At 50.4% G+C, this 14,867-nt stretch overlaps 1 protein-coding gene across 2 annotated transcripts in view; it reads right to left on the reverse strand.

Moving 5' to 3' along the window:
- rbm20 (RNA binding motif protein 20) overlaps positions 1–5,489 on the reverse strand; it is a 75,893-nt gene extending 70,404 nt beyond the window's left edge. The window contains exons 1-2 of one of the 2 annotated variants that reach the window (XM_078946847.1): positions 5,370–5,489; positions 5,121–5,265 (exon numbers count right to left, since the gene is read on the reverse strand). In XM_078946847.1, the coding sequence (XP_078802973.1) occupies positions 5,121–5,179 (59 nt within the window). In that variant the 5' untranslated portion in view covers positions 5,180–5,265; positions 5,370–5,489. Of the gene's footprint in view, positions 1–5,120 lie in introns of both variants that reach the window. The other variant, XM_078946804.1, reaches the window with a different exon arrangement.
- Positions 5,490–14,867: the final 9,378 nt, after the last annotated feature.

Genomic DNA, 14,867 nt, shown 5'->3' on the forward strand with positions numbered 1-14,867 from the left:
TTGGTAACTTTTCAAACACTGCCACACCTAACAAAAAGTAAACCTGCAACAATCATCTGTCTGTCCTGACACACTCGTGACAGCGGACCCCCCCTTCTGCTGGTTCAGGCCCACAAGGTGACCGCCACTGAGCGCGCCCAGCAGCTGTCCCGCTCACCTGCTGGCTCTGCTGGCAGCCGCCGGGCGCACAGCAGCAGCAGATAGCGCACATTGCTATCCAATACCCCTGACGGTACTATCGCTGAGTTGTTAAGTTATATATTAATTCTGACTGCAACAGCCCCCCCTCACCTACCCACACGCTCCCAGGAGGGGGGGGGGGGGGGGGGGCATGTACCACAGTCGGTTCCTCCTGCAGGTAGCTGCTCTTCCCCTGAAGCAGCGTCCCGCTGAACGGACGGTCGCTGCTGAAGGAACGCCGCCTCACTGAGACTGGTCGTTCCCGCACACGTTTGTCTCCGCTGGACAACCCGACGTCCTCCTTCACGTCGGCCATGAAATCCTCTTAAACCGGGACCGTCAAAACCTCTTTAGCCACCAGGAAAAAAGGGTCAAAGCAGGAATTTCCCGGCGACTCCGGCAGACATTTATCACCGTGTCCCAGCAGAGCGCCTTCACTAACACACTTTAAACCATCTTAACACCCTACAAAGTTTAGTGGGCTTGACATTAGATTAACCATCTGATACAGTCAAAGCCCAAAGAGCAGCTGACGCTGTTGCCTGGTGACTCCATGAACACGTAAACATGTCACGGGATAAAAATAGGTTCCAAAAACGGCGAGACGTTGCCTCTGTGTCAACGGGATGTTTAGCAGACAGAGTTTATCTAGTGATTATGATTAATCAGGTGAGTGATAAGCGCCGTCCTGCCTCTCAGATTGCACGTGGTCGCTCTGAGGACAGGTGGGGGGGGGGGGCTCCACGCTTTCCCGCCCTAATATTTGGCTGTTTGGTGGCAGCTGGGGTGTCATTTAAATTTGGTTGGCAGCTGGTGCTGAGAAAGTAACTGAAGCCCCAGTTCAAGGAGAAACATGAAGATTAGAGATGACATCCCATGAAACCACAGTGACTGTGTCTGAATTCCCTCCCCAACCCCCGCATAGTGCATGTTATAGCGCGTTCCCCATTCTATTCTGTCTGAATCTACAATTCCAAAATCCAGAGCCCTAGAAATTTCCCAGAAGTCCCTGTGAAAAACCAGTGTGCATCGATGCTCCCTAGACCGGCGAATATGGACCACAATGCATTGCATCGGAAACATTTAAGCCCTAAAAATGCATTTACATACATTTCTTCAGCAGACAGTGAACTCATAAACAATCGTTTCAAAACGCTCATAATAATTAGATTTTAACTTCGTGAAATCGATCTGCCGTTAAAATAGGTAGTGAGGGTGGTGTCCAAAATGCTTTTAAATCCAGGGCACTACATAGTCCACTATCTAGTTTTTTAGGGGTGGGGGGGATTCAGACACAGTTAATGACTTCTTCTACAACATAGAAGCTTTTGTACAAGAAAATATCATTTGATGTTTAGGATGTGTTGCAGAGGAGCTCTAGATGCCTTTTCTTTCCTTTATTTCTTGGGGGGGGGGCTTAAAGTCTGATCATCTTCTGATCTATTCCAAAGCCTTCCTAGTTTACAGCCCCTCACACCCCCAGCCTAACATTAGCTGAGCAGCAAACATGGCAGCATCATCGTAGATCCAGATTCCAGGAAAACAAAGACGTTCTTGGATCTGTTTGTCTGCAGGTGGATACATCAGAACGGGGCGGAGCAGGGAGACTGTGGCCCCGCCCACAGGATCTTCTACGTCACAAACATAATCTTTTCCAAACTGCCTTTTTATCATCTGCTCCTGCTTCACAGCGATTTGGATAAAGAAAACTCAGAAATGCAGCATAGAGCTTCATTCTTTATAAATGTCCATCCTCCAACCAGGGACGTCACATTGTTAGCATACGCTGCGTAAACTAAAAGTGTTACAGATCGGGCAGCGACAGGGACAATCAGCTCACTTCACATGGGATTGCTGCCGGGTTGCCAGGTCTGCTGGGACCCACAGGAGAGACGTAAAATACAATTCGTGGTGGCAGGGGAGGCTAATGACAGGTGAGGCACTGATTCACCTGCCTCCCCCCAGCGCTTGTCCCTGGTTAAAACTCATCTCAGTAAAGAAGGAAAAGCTCCTGAACCAAATAAAAATAAAATAACCCAATAAGGTTGGAATTCTTACAATACAAGATTAAAAGTTGAAGTGGAGGGAAAACAGTTCGGCAAAAGTGCAAAACAGTACGAGAACGTTCAAGAGATGCAGGCTGCACTCGCTGACAGGACCAGATGAAAAACAGAGACGCCAACGGACGGACTCTCTTCCTCTGGAACACAGAGAGGAACCAAAAGCTCAAAATGAAACAAGTCCGGACAATTTCAGCGAGGTTTGGAGAGAGTTCTGGCAGAGGCAGCAGAGAAATGGAAGGCTGGTCTCCCCAATTCAGTCCAAACATGAGGAAGATGAAAAACATCATGAAAGCGTAAGAGAGTCTCTGGTGGTTCTTTATAGTGGAGAACAGAGATACGAGGCGACCAAAGCAAGCAGCGCCTCATGGACCAGAGTCCTCCAGGACTTCAGAGATCCACTCGGCTCTGAAGACAAGTGGACGAGGCGTTCATGTCCAGAACATCTCCATAATCTATCAGAGCTTTAAAAAGCTGCTGCTGCCAGACCTTAATGAGCTCTGAGTGAAAAGCAGGATTTATTTCTGAAGGAAAAGCCAGGCTTCACCTTTAGTTTATGTAGCCATCCAGCCATATTTAAAAATGAGATTTTGTGGATTCAAACCAACGGATCGTCCAGCTTTTATGATCATGTTTTTGCCCCATTTGCCCCTCAGAAGCTTCTGCTACGGAAACCGTTTGCTCCATTCAGAAGCCGAGGATCGGCTTCAGGACCGCCATGCAAAGGTCACCACAGTCTGACAAGCCCCTCCCCTCACACACGTTCATATTGAGGGTCCATATCCTGCTTTTCTTAACCCTTTCAGAGGAAACTATTTCCATATGTGTAATCAATATGCCCTTTGGAACACTACGTTTTAATGAAATATGAGATGTTTTCACAGCTCATCTTCCTACCTGGAAGTGAGACGACTTGACCTCTGAAGCTCCGCCTTTCAGCACAGACTCTTCCTGGAAGGGGCGGGTCCTCACTTTGTGATGTCACAATGTGAGGACCCACTAGTTTTCGTGGGTTGGGAGGGGCTGGAGCTCAGATGACAGGTCTTCAGAGGAATACTCAGAAATGCATGAATGGATCAAAATATCACTTTGGGGATGTTTTTGTGAGGAATGAAGAGTATAAAACCCATAAAAGCTCAAGAAAGTTGATTTTCTATGACACAGGCCTTTTTGGCTTCATAGGCTGGGATTTAAAAAAAGATAAATAAATAAAAAAGATTCTTATTCTAGTATTTGATAAACACTTGGTTTTTTAGAGCTGCAGTTTTATAAATCAGTCATGTAATTCTCGTTTAACTCATCCGTGGGGGTCTAACAGTTCCTTTGTGTATCATAAAGGTTTTAAAGAATTAAAGTCCCTTTCATGAGCCGTGGCCCTTTGCCCCCCAGAGATAACTGACCCGGGACACGTTGTGTGTTTGTGTTACATGAAGCAGACACTGAATGAAACGAGCTTTGATGGTTGAAGCTGTAAGTCGGCTGGTTGGAGTAGAATAGCCAGCAGGAAAGCCCAACAAGAATCAGAGGAAGAAGCAAAACCTGCAGCGGCACAACAGAGATGAGCACAGAAAGCTGCATCCATCCAAGCCTGACACAAGCTGCCGCTTGGCCGTCGCCCGGAGCCAGATTTCCTCTGGAACTAACGTTCTAGTTTCAGTTTCCTGTTCTGCTTCACATCATTCCGTCCGTCTGCAGTGTTTTCCCTCCAGGTTTTTCACGGTTTCACTCTTTTCTGCAGCAGAACACTGAGACTTACAACGTTAGGCTGCTGATATCTGTTAAAAAATGTTCTTAGAACGCCGCTTTCCAGCCAAAGCATTCATGAATGAGACGTTCTAGAGGCTAACAGTCCAACCTTCTGCATGATCTAAAAAAGGCATCAGAACCAAGTCTGATGACGGCGCCGAACCCGACCCAGACACACCCACAAAACTCCCAAACTTCTTCAGCAGAACTTTTTCTACTAAAATTCTAGTTTCAGGCGTGTGACCCACAGCACCGGGTCACGTGCACGTAAAGAAATATCAGTCAAAGAAAGAAGCCTTCAGATCCCGGTCATGATGTTTTACCTTTGAATTCTGTGGAAAACAGAAGATTTCCAGGTTTTGTTCAAATGAGAATCAGATCTGCAAAAACTGAAGAAAAACGTCCAAACGGCTTCCTGCATTAGAATGTTTTCTCCAAATTAGCAGAAAATCTGCAAAAATTGTTTTTATTTTATGAAGAAAATTCACTTTACTGAGACATTTTTATTTTGAGATTCCTTTGCTGTTAAAAACTGTCTTGATAAGAATATTTGTCTGAGAAAACAGAAAATCAGACATTCTAGTTAATTCTAGTTTCTTCCACCTCGCCGCTCGATTTGCTGTTCTTTTCAATGTAAATGTTCTGCTTTATTCTCTTATTTCATGGCATGAAACTATTCATGTACTAAATAAATAAATCAGCGGAAATAAAAGAAATGTATTTGACTTTTTTACAGTGTAAATGACCTAACATGACCTAAAAAGGAAATCAAACCTGCAGCTAGAATTCCAGCATTTACATAGAATGGATTCAATATCTTTTAAATCAAATTAAACAACACAAATGTTTAAAAATCATTTTAGAATTTTGAATTATGTCCACATTTAGACTAAGTTTGTCTTTATTCTTTAAAAATGACAGTTTCTTCTTTCCTTCCATCAATATTTGAAGCAGCCGGACAGTTGGACTTTTCTTTTTACTTTCCCATTTTTACACATAAATCTGCATTTTCTCTGCGTGGTTTTCTTTTTAAATTAAAGCAGGAGATCACAGGTCTGATCTCCTGTCACGGTTTGCGGCTGCGGCTGCGGTTTGCGGCTGCGCTTCAGTTGTGTCTCTGTCATGTCCTCTTACCTCTGAAGGGTCTCACTCATCTCAGGGGGGTATCCTCCACTTTGACCTTTTCCCAGCATTTTCCTCTGGCCTCTCTGGACTGCTTGGGCTCGGCAGACGGGTTCCCTACCAGACAGGCTCCCCAGCAGACGGGCTCCCCAGCAGACGGGCTCCCCAGCAGACGGGCTCCCCAGCAGGCGGGCTCCCTACCAGACGGGCTCCCCAGCAGACGGGCTCCCCAGCAGACGGGCTCCCCAGCAGGCGGGCTCCCGGGCTCCCCAGCACCACCTGCAGCCGTCACTGCTCCACCTCAAAAACAGCCGGCACCGTCCAGAGACCGGACAGCCCGACGAGGCTCTGTTTCCTGTCCTCTGAGGGAGCAGACAGATGATAAGAGGAACAGCAGAGCCCCCTCCACCCGGACCCCCCTGATTGACAGCTGCAGCGGCGGCGGCAGCAGCACCGCCCCGTGGGCCTCCTGTCCCGGCGAGCTGCTCCACAAACGCCTCCTCTGCTCCCCGTCCTCCCCAGGCTTCGCTAAACCAGAGGGGGGCTTCTCCGAAGCTAAACTGAAGCCCGGGTCAAGTTTGAGAGGGAAAAACAGAGGAGGTGTGCGCAGAAAGGGGGGGGGGGGGGGTGAGGAGGAGCAAATGGGACAGAGCCCCCCCGCAGCCACCGCTGATTATCACCCCTGCAGCCGCACACACGGACTCTGGAGGGAATGCCATCAGTCACTGCGTGGATGTCAGGATCAATTTAGCTGCTGAATCACTGCGGCGCTCCGGTTTCCGGCCTGGAACGCCACGTCACATTCCTCACATTCTGACACGCCTGAGCTGGAGCATCAAAGGACGGAAACATCCAGATTTCTGAGCCGGTTCTCACAGAGACGAGCAGAAGATCCACAAACACGGATAGAAAAGACCTTCATGAGAGGAAAACAGAACCAAGTGGATCCGGATGGACTGAGAGATTCTGAGCTGAAGCAGCGAAACCTGCGAGGATGAGGAGAAACCAGCAGCGATGAAGAAAAAGCCCATGAGGAAGAAGAAGAACCTGAAGGAAGAGCAGTTAAAGAAGAATCTGTCAGAGATTTAACAGTTCAGTAAAAGCAGAGAGAACAAAGCATTCTGGGTAAAGTCGGCCATTTTTGCTTCTGTTAAAGAGGAAGAGGAGTAGAGAACAAAGATGAACGGAAAAATCACAGACAGAAGTCAGAAAAACCAAACAAAGGCGTATTTTGTTCATTTGAACGTTGAAATCTTTTTCTGCCCCCCTCAGACTGAAGCATCAACTGCTGAGCAGCAAACGGACCCAGAGAACGTCCCGCTATGTGCATGGAGACCCCCACAGTACATGGTGTGCATGGAGACCCCCACAGTACATGGTGTGCATGGAGACCCCCACAGTACATGGTGTGCATGGAGACCCCCACAGTACATGGTGTGCATGGAGACCCCCACAGTACATGGTGTGCATGGAGACCCCCACAGTACATGGTGTGCATGGAGACCCCCACAGTACATGGAGTGCATGGAGACCCCCACAGTACATGGTGTGCATGGAGACCCCCACAGTACATGGTGTGCATGGAGACCCCCACAGTACATGGTGTGCATGGAGACCCCCACAGTACATGGTGTGCATGGAGACCCCCACAGTACATGGTGTGCATGGAGACCCCCACAGTACATGGTGTGCATGGAGACCCCCACAGTACATGTGTGCATGGAGACCCCCACAGTACATGGTGTGCATGGAGACCCCCACAGTACATGGTGTGCATGGAGACCCCCACAGTACATGTGTGCATGAAGACCCCCACAGTACATAGTGTGCATGAAGACCCCCACAGTACATGGTGTGCATGGAGACCCCCACAGTACATGGTGTGCATGAAGACCCCCACAGTACATGTGTGCATGAAGACCCCCACAGTACATAGTGTGCATGAGACCCCCACAGTACATGTGTGCATGGAGACCCCCACAGTACATGTGTGCATGGAGACCCCCACAGTACATAGTGTGCATGAGACCCCCACAGTACATGTGTGCATGAAGACCCGCACAGTACATAGTGTGCATGAGACCCCCACAGTACATGTGTGCATGGAGACCCCCACAGTACATGTGTGCATGGAGACCCCCACAGTACATAGTGTGCATGAGACCCCCACAGTACATGTGTGCATGGAGACCCCCACAGTACATAGTGTGCATGAGACCCCCACAGTACATAGTGTGCATGGAGACCCCCACAGTACATGTGTGCATGAAGACCCCCACAGTACATGTGTGCATGGAGACCCCCACAGTACATGTGTGCATGGAGACCCCCACAGTACATGTGTGCATGGAGACCCCCACAGTACATAGTGTGCATGGAGACCCCCACAGTACATGTGTGCATGAAGACCCCCACAGTACATAGTGTGCATGGAGACCCCCACAGTACATGTGTGCATGAAGACCCCCACAGTACATAGTGTGCATGGAGACCCCCACAGTACATGGTGTGCATGGAGACCCCCACAGTACATAGTGTGCATGGAGACCCCCACAGTACCCACTCATGACCCCTCCACAGAACAATGCCCAGCGTTATTTTTAGCTGCAGGAAAGCAGATCCCACTGTTGCATGAAGTGTTTTCTATAACGGTGCAGGTCTGGATGACGCCGCTGACCGTTTCTGCTGCAGCTTCTGTCAGAGCAGACAGTCTGTTGATGTCATGAGAAGCTCAGCAGCAGAACACGTCTGTTCTCTGCTGTGTCCGTTTGCCACTCTAGACTGGATTTTGGGGCCGTTTCTCTTTTCCAGAACATCCGGCGAGTTTGTCGTCCGTACAACGGAGAAAACCAAGACCTGAACTCATCAGCCTGAGAGGCGTGAGTGTCGGTCAGGGGACTGGGGCTGGGACTGACCGTAGCAACGAGGGACTACGTTGACCAGAATGCCTCCCAAACTAAGATTAGCCGGCTGGTGTGAACTGAGAACACAGTGAAAGATAATTTGTCAAATTCAGAGCGGCCAGCTGCAGCCGAAAAGCCGAGTGATGATTGGATGATGGAGGTGGCAACAGGAGGACTTGTGAAGAAGCAACGGGTGACAATCTGTGAAAGTCCAAATATCTCAGCTCTCTAATGATTTTAGGATGACCTCAGGAGAACCAGGACGTCTCCTATCAAGTGTCCTCTCCTTCCTCCCTGAGGACCCAAATGATGAGCTCTGACAGGCGCCTGTGGAGCTGCAGCAGGAGGTTCTGGTTCTGGTTCTCATCAGAACTTCCTCAGACAGGTTTTTCTGATGATGAAGGTCGGAATTCTGTCTGGCAGACTCTGGAGATGCTGGTCCGTCTCAGAGTCACATGACTCCTCTGATGAAGGATCGCGTAACGCTTTTATTTTAACAACATCCGATTCCTAAACTATTGGTTCATTCCGAACGATCTGATTGGATCCAATCTCTGACATAAATGGTCTTGTTTTTGAAAGAAAAATTAAACATTTTGAGAGAAAAAATTGAAAAAGCAAAAATAAAATCTAAATGGTAGAAAAGCTATAATACGCCGTTTACTAAAAAGTATTTGAAAGCAAATATTTTATATTTTCATTTGCAACTTAGAAAGTTTTGTGTGGAACGTGGCAGAAACGTCCCCCCATAGAAAACAAGACCCCCACTGCCTTAATGTCTCTTTCATTTCCTTTCTATCCCATTTTTGTGGCTTTTGTTTCAGACTTCCTGTTTTAAAAAGGCTTTAGAACGCTAAATCTGTCCGCCTCCCTGAGTTGATTTGATCAAATCTAGATTTGCGGCAGGAAGAGCTGAGAATGCAGCAGGAAGAGCTGAGAATGCGGCGGGAAGAGCTGAGAATGCGGCAGGAAGAGTTGAGAATGTGGCGGGAAGAGCTGAGAATGCGGCGGGAAGAGCTGAGAATGCGGCAGGAAGAGTTGAGAATGCGGCGGGAAGAGCTGAGAATGCGGCAGGAAGAGTTGAGAATGCGGCGGGAAGAGCTGAGAATGTGGCGGGAAGAGCTGAGAATGCGGCAGGAAGAGCTGAGAATGTGGCGGGAAGAGCTGAGAATGCGGCGGGAAGAGCTGAGAATGCAACAGGAAGAGCTGAGAATGCGGCAGGAAGAGCTGAGAATGCGGCAGGAAGAGTTGAGAATGCGGCAGGAAGAGCTGAGAATGCGGCAGGAAGAGCTGAGAATGCGGCAGGAAGAGCTGAGAATGCGGCGGGAAGAGCTGAGAATGCGGCGGGAAGAGCTGAGAATGCAACAGGAAGAGCTGAGAATGCGGCAGGAAGAGCTGAGAATGCGGCAGGAAGAGTTGAGAATGCGGCAGGAAGAGCTGAGAATGCAACAGGAAGAGCTGAGAATGCGGCAGGAAGAGCTGAGAATGCGGCAGGAAGAGTTGAGAATGCGGCAGGAAGAGCTGAGAATGCAGCAGGAAGAGCTGAGAATGCGGCGGGAAGAGCTGAGAATGCAACAGGAAGAGCTGAGAATGCGGCAGGAAGAGCTGAGAATGCGGCAGGAAGAGTTGAGAATGCGGCAGGAAGAGCTGAGAATGCAGCAGGAAGAGCTGAGAATGCGGCGGGAAGAGCTGAGAATGCGGCATGAAGAGTTGAGAATGCGGCAGGAAGAGTTGAGAATGCAGCAGGAAGAGCTGAGAATGCGGCAGGAAGAGCTGAGAATGTGGCGGGAAGAGCTGAGAATGCGGCGGGAAGAGCTGAGAATGCAACAGGAAGAGCTGAGAATGCGGCAGGAAGAGCTGAGAATGCGGCAGGAAGAGTTGAGAATGCGGCAGGAAGAGCTGAGAATGCAACAGGAAGAGCTGAGAATGCGGCAGGAAGAGCTGAGAATGCGGCAGGAAGAGTTGAGAATGCGGCAGGAAGAGCTGAGAATGCGGCAGGAAGAGCTGAGAATGCAGCAGGAAGAGCTGAGAATGCGGCGGGAAGAGCTGAGAATGCAGCAGGAAGAGCTGAGAATGCGACAGGAAGAGCTGAGAATGCAGCAGGAAGAGCTGAGAATGCGGCAGGAAGAGCTGAGAATGCGGCAGGAAGAGCTGAGAATGCGGCAGGAAGAGCTGAGAATGCGGCAGGAAGAGCTGAGAATGCGGCAGGAAGAGCTGAAAATGCGGCGGGAAGAGCTGAGAATGCGGCGGGAAGAGCTGAGAATGCGGCAGGAAGAGCTGAGAATGCGGCAGGAAGAGCTGAGAATGCGGCAGGAAGAGCTGAGAATGCGGCAGGAAGAGCTGAGAATGCGGCAGGAAGAGTTGAGAATGCGGCAGGAAGAGTTGAGAATGCAGCAGGAAGAGTTGAGAATGCGGCAGGAAGAGTTGAGCCTTCACCTCAGGAAGGAACGCCGGCGAGGAGTCCGGCGGACATGAGGACACGAGAGCTGTGTGCAGAACCAAAACCTCCAGAGAAACTCATCATGGACTCCCTCACAGGGAGGTGGGGGCTCCCCTGAGGGTCAGATGTGTTTATGACCCATGCATGGGGGGGTGGGGTATCTGTTTCAGCAGAATGCTTCCAGCAAACCTCACTGGGACGCTCACTAATCTGCAAACATGCAGGATTACGCCGAACCTGTCAGATGATTCTTCATCTGACAGCTCAGAAAGTTTCCAGCCGTGATGTTGGAATCAAACGTGCGTCCAACCCTCAGGCTGTCCTGTGGGGTCCAGATGACCCCACTCCCAACGTTAACGTGCCTGGGATAAGCGTCGTTGTCCTGGTGACCACAGGGAGGAGATCAGGTCATGAAAGCGGGGGCAGCAGCAGCTTCCAGTGGCTCCACCTTATAGCTGACCTCAGATCAGCCGCTGACCTGCAGCCGCTGACCTGCAGCCGCTGCCGCTTTCATGCCCGCTCCAAAAGTAGACGGAGGTTAACGAACTCTGAGACCTTCAGGAGCGGCGCGGCGCCTCCATCAGAAGAGGAGCGGCCTCCACGCATTTCTCTGGGCCTGAGGGGAGCAGCCAGTAAATCTGCAGAGTCTCGTAAAGTCTCCTCAGTTTGGGAATCGGACTTTTAAAGGCCACAATGTTTGTGCACCGCCGCCGCCGCCGCTCACCATGCGTGAAGAATCAGAAGCATTTCCATGTGGAAGTGACAAACTGCCACGCTGAGGCCCACAAAGCGGATCGGGCTTCACCCCGTCCAGGAGCTCCACCCCCCGAGTGACCTTTGGCCCCTCTGCTTCTAAGTGGAGTCCCCTGCAGAGCAGAGTCAGCCAACTGTCAGCGATGTAAAGTAGGTAGAAAAATGATTTCAGGATTCTCACTAAGACGTCAGACTGAACACCCCCCCCCCGGACATCAGAGCCATCGCTGACATGCGGCCTGACGGCCTCACAGACTCTGACGGACACTTTGTTTCTCGCAGACGCCCAACAGCTTCCAGCACCCGTCTGCTGATGATTTGTGATCCGCCGCTGCAGAACGCCACACGCTCCACGCCGGATTCACAGCTCAGCTGTTAGGAAGACGTCCTTTCTGTGTTTGGACTGAAATCTGTGGATGAGGCCCCTGGGAGCCGGACGCCACACAGTCCGTGTCCCCACATCCCTGAACCTCCGGTTTGTACGTCTGAGACCCGAAAAACATTTCAGTGGTCTTAGTTTGTTTCCATCCGCGGATCAAAAACCATTTGGTTCCGTTTCAGTAACCATAGACTGAAGGAATCTGCTGATTTATCATCAACCACAACAGAAAACAGAGCAGGAACTAAAGCTTTGAGGCCCCAACATGCATCTGCAGAGGAGTGACGCCCCCTGCAGGCCCTGTGGGCCGTTTGCAGCTGTTCAGAACCAAGAAGCAGCAGCAACGACACGGGATCTGCCCTCCACGCTCACATGGGCCAACGTGGAGGTGGAGGGGGTCCAGGACCACCGCCAGGCCGTCCTGCTTTTTGGAGAACGACAGACGGCGTGACAGCGTGGCGCCAAGACGCTTTTCCACCGAGCTACTATGGAGAATACAGAATATTCCTATTTCTGTGGCGTCAGATTTATGATAGATTTATCACAAGTCCTGACATTTTCATGGACAACATGGACGTATTTACTTTCATGAAGAATGCTCCGTTCACCATGTTTTTCAAATATTTGTCAGTTTTCAAAAGCAGCAAATTAAAAACTAAGTTTCTAAATAGCAGAGAAGCACAGACAGGAAATGCAGCCCCACAGAAACTCCAGCAAACAAAATACAGCTGGAAACAAAACAACAAAACACAAAGAAAACACAAAGAAAACACAAAGAAAACAATCCTATAAACAATATAAAATTGATAAAAATACGACAAAGTGAAACCATTTCCAATCATCCTGAGGTTGTGGGTTTGAATCCACGGTCTTATCTGACTCCACCCCCTCTCTCATTGACAAATGGCGTTGAGGGTTGGATGGGGGGGGCTACAACACGAAGACTTCAGGCTCCTCCTCCAACAGAGAGGAGGTCAAACGAGAACAAATGTCCCTCAGGAGACGAACGGCGAGACTTTAGTGGATGGATTCATTTTCTGAACTGACCACAGAGGTTTGGTTCCAGGATTCTGTCTGCCTGCCGGATGGACCTCCATGAAATCCTGGGATGGAGCCAGCCTTCCTCAGCCCCCCCCCCGACATTCTTAACCTGTCAACACAGCAGATCTGACGGACAGAGATTTTATTTTTTCCAAATGAAGTGACCCGCTCATAAGCAGACCATCCAACATGGCGGACAAACCCATGCAGGAAGTAGAGAGAATGTTTCCCTCCTGCAGATGGAAGCTGCTTTTTCTATCCCCTCCCGGCGCCATCTTCCCACCGAGGAGCTCGTCTGCCTCAGTGACTTCAGCTTGGGTGGTGGGCAGCCCCACCCTGAAGTCCTCCGCCTCTGCTTCTCCAAAAAGGGGGGCCAGCAGAATTGTAGAGATCAATGTGAAAGTCAGCAGCCCCCCACCTGCTCTGGAAACGGAGCCTCCATAGAACTGCTTTCCCCGTCTGAGGCGCCGGACGGTTTGCCAGAATCTCTTGGAGGCCGACCGATGGTCTCCGTGGCCCCACCGAACCCCTCCCAGGACCGGGTTTATTTATCTCCACAACAGCCCGGGCCGCCGCTCGCTTAGGCTGCTGGTACCCGTCGGCCCTCTGGGGTCCCACAAGCCAGGCCCGGTAGGACTGCTGTAGTCTGACGGCATCCCTCACCTCCAGTGTTTCACCACCGGGTTCGGGGCTTAACGCCGCGACAGGCACCAGAGACCTTGTGACTCCAGCTCCAAACAACAGCAGAGACAATGGAGGCGGAGAACGGGGTCCACTCGGACTCGATGTCCCCCGCCTCCCTCTGCCTGTTTGAAGCTTCCCGGATGTGGGAGTTAAAGGCCGCCCTGACGGAGGGCTCAGCCAGGCCTCTTTGGGTCTCCAGAACACCGGACCTGGACAGCTCTGCCCCTCTCTTTACCTAAGTGTCCAAGACTCAAGGCCGCCTGAAACAAGTCCCTCATCGTCCTCCTGGTGTCTTGGTGGACACCCCTGTGCTCCAACATGGTGTTCGTTGAGGACAAACTATGACGAGCTCAGAAGTCCAACAACAAAACAGATCAGGGAGGCCGTGGACGTCCCTGTTGAGGTACCTTCCAGTACCCCTTTGACATCAAGACCTCCAGGTCTGTAGACCAAAACCACAATCAGAGACCTGTCCCCCACTTGAAGGCGGAGGGACGTGACCCTCTCATCCACCTGGACGAGTTTCAGTAAACCAGGTTATGATGTTCAAGAAAAAGTCCAAACTACATCAACTTCAGCATTTTGAGATTTCTTTGGCCACTAGATGTCGCTGTGGTTTCAAGTCTTCCACCAGAGCAAATCTTTTTTTATAGTTCCATATCAGCCTTCAGACGGGGAACATCCAGCCTCTAGAGCCAGGAACTTTGGTGTCTCATCCGGACTATGGAGGGGACCACTGATGGTCTCCTGGATAAAAGTCTGAAGTCGTCTCCATACCCGACCCAACAGAACCCATTTAAGGACCTGTGGGAACCGGTGCAGCTGCTTCGACTCTAGTAGACGATTAGTTGGTGAAAAGCAGTTTAAACCGGTTTTGGGCTTTTTCTCCACTGAAGTTCTGAACAAACGTCCACTTCAACTCCAAGTCCTCCTTTGCACATCTGATGAGTCCATCAAGGGTTTCCAGGTTCAGGGTGACGGTTGTTTTAGGAAGGAGAATCTTGTAGAATCAGTTGCCATGGTGACACACGGAGCTTTGGTGGCTGAAACAATTGTTTAATTTTGACGCCTTCCTTCCATGGTCAGTGTGTCCGAACAGAATCGGTTGGATCACCTGGAAGGAGCCGAGTGGAGCTTCAGGTCTGTACCAGTTTGGATGGAGGTTCTGGACCACAGCGGGACAGGAAGAACTCTGGTTCTGGAGGAACTCTGGTTCTGGACCACAGAGGGAGAAGTGGGAAACAAACGTGGGTTTTGCTCAAAGTTGAGAGTGAAAGGAAGCCAACATGGAAGCAGCTCCTCCTGTTTTCCCTTTGGACCGCTCCCTGATGCGGTTTTCAGAACCGGAGCGCCCCCCTTCAGCAGACGGGCCCGGCCCCGATCCCAGCAGAGCTGTTTGGATCTCTTTCTGCCAAACTGGGACCCTCCACGGCAGAAAAAGGTGACAGGGACAGCTGCTGAGGGCAAACGCGGGACTCTCAGCTCCTACAGTGTAAAAGCCTGGAGGACAACAGCACCACCTAGTGGAGCTTCTTCAGACAGATGACAGTGGAAGCCGG

This window comes from Oryzias latipes, chromosome 1 (assembly GCF_053564925.1).
Source record: "Oryzias latipes strain Hd-rR chromosome 1, Olatipes_Hd-rR_3.1".
NCBI classification, from domain to species: domain Eukaryota; kingdom Metazoa; phylum Chordata; class Actinopteri; order Beloniformes; family Adrianichthyidae; genus Oryzias; species Oryzias latipes.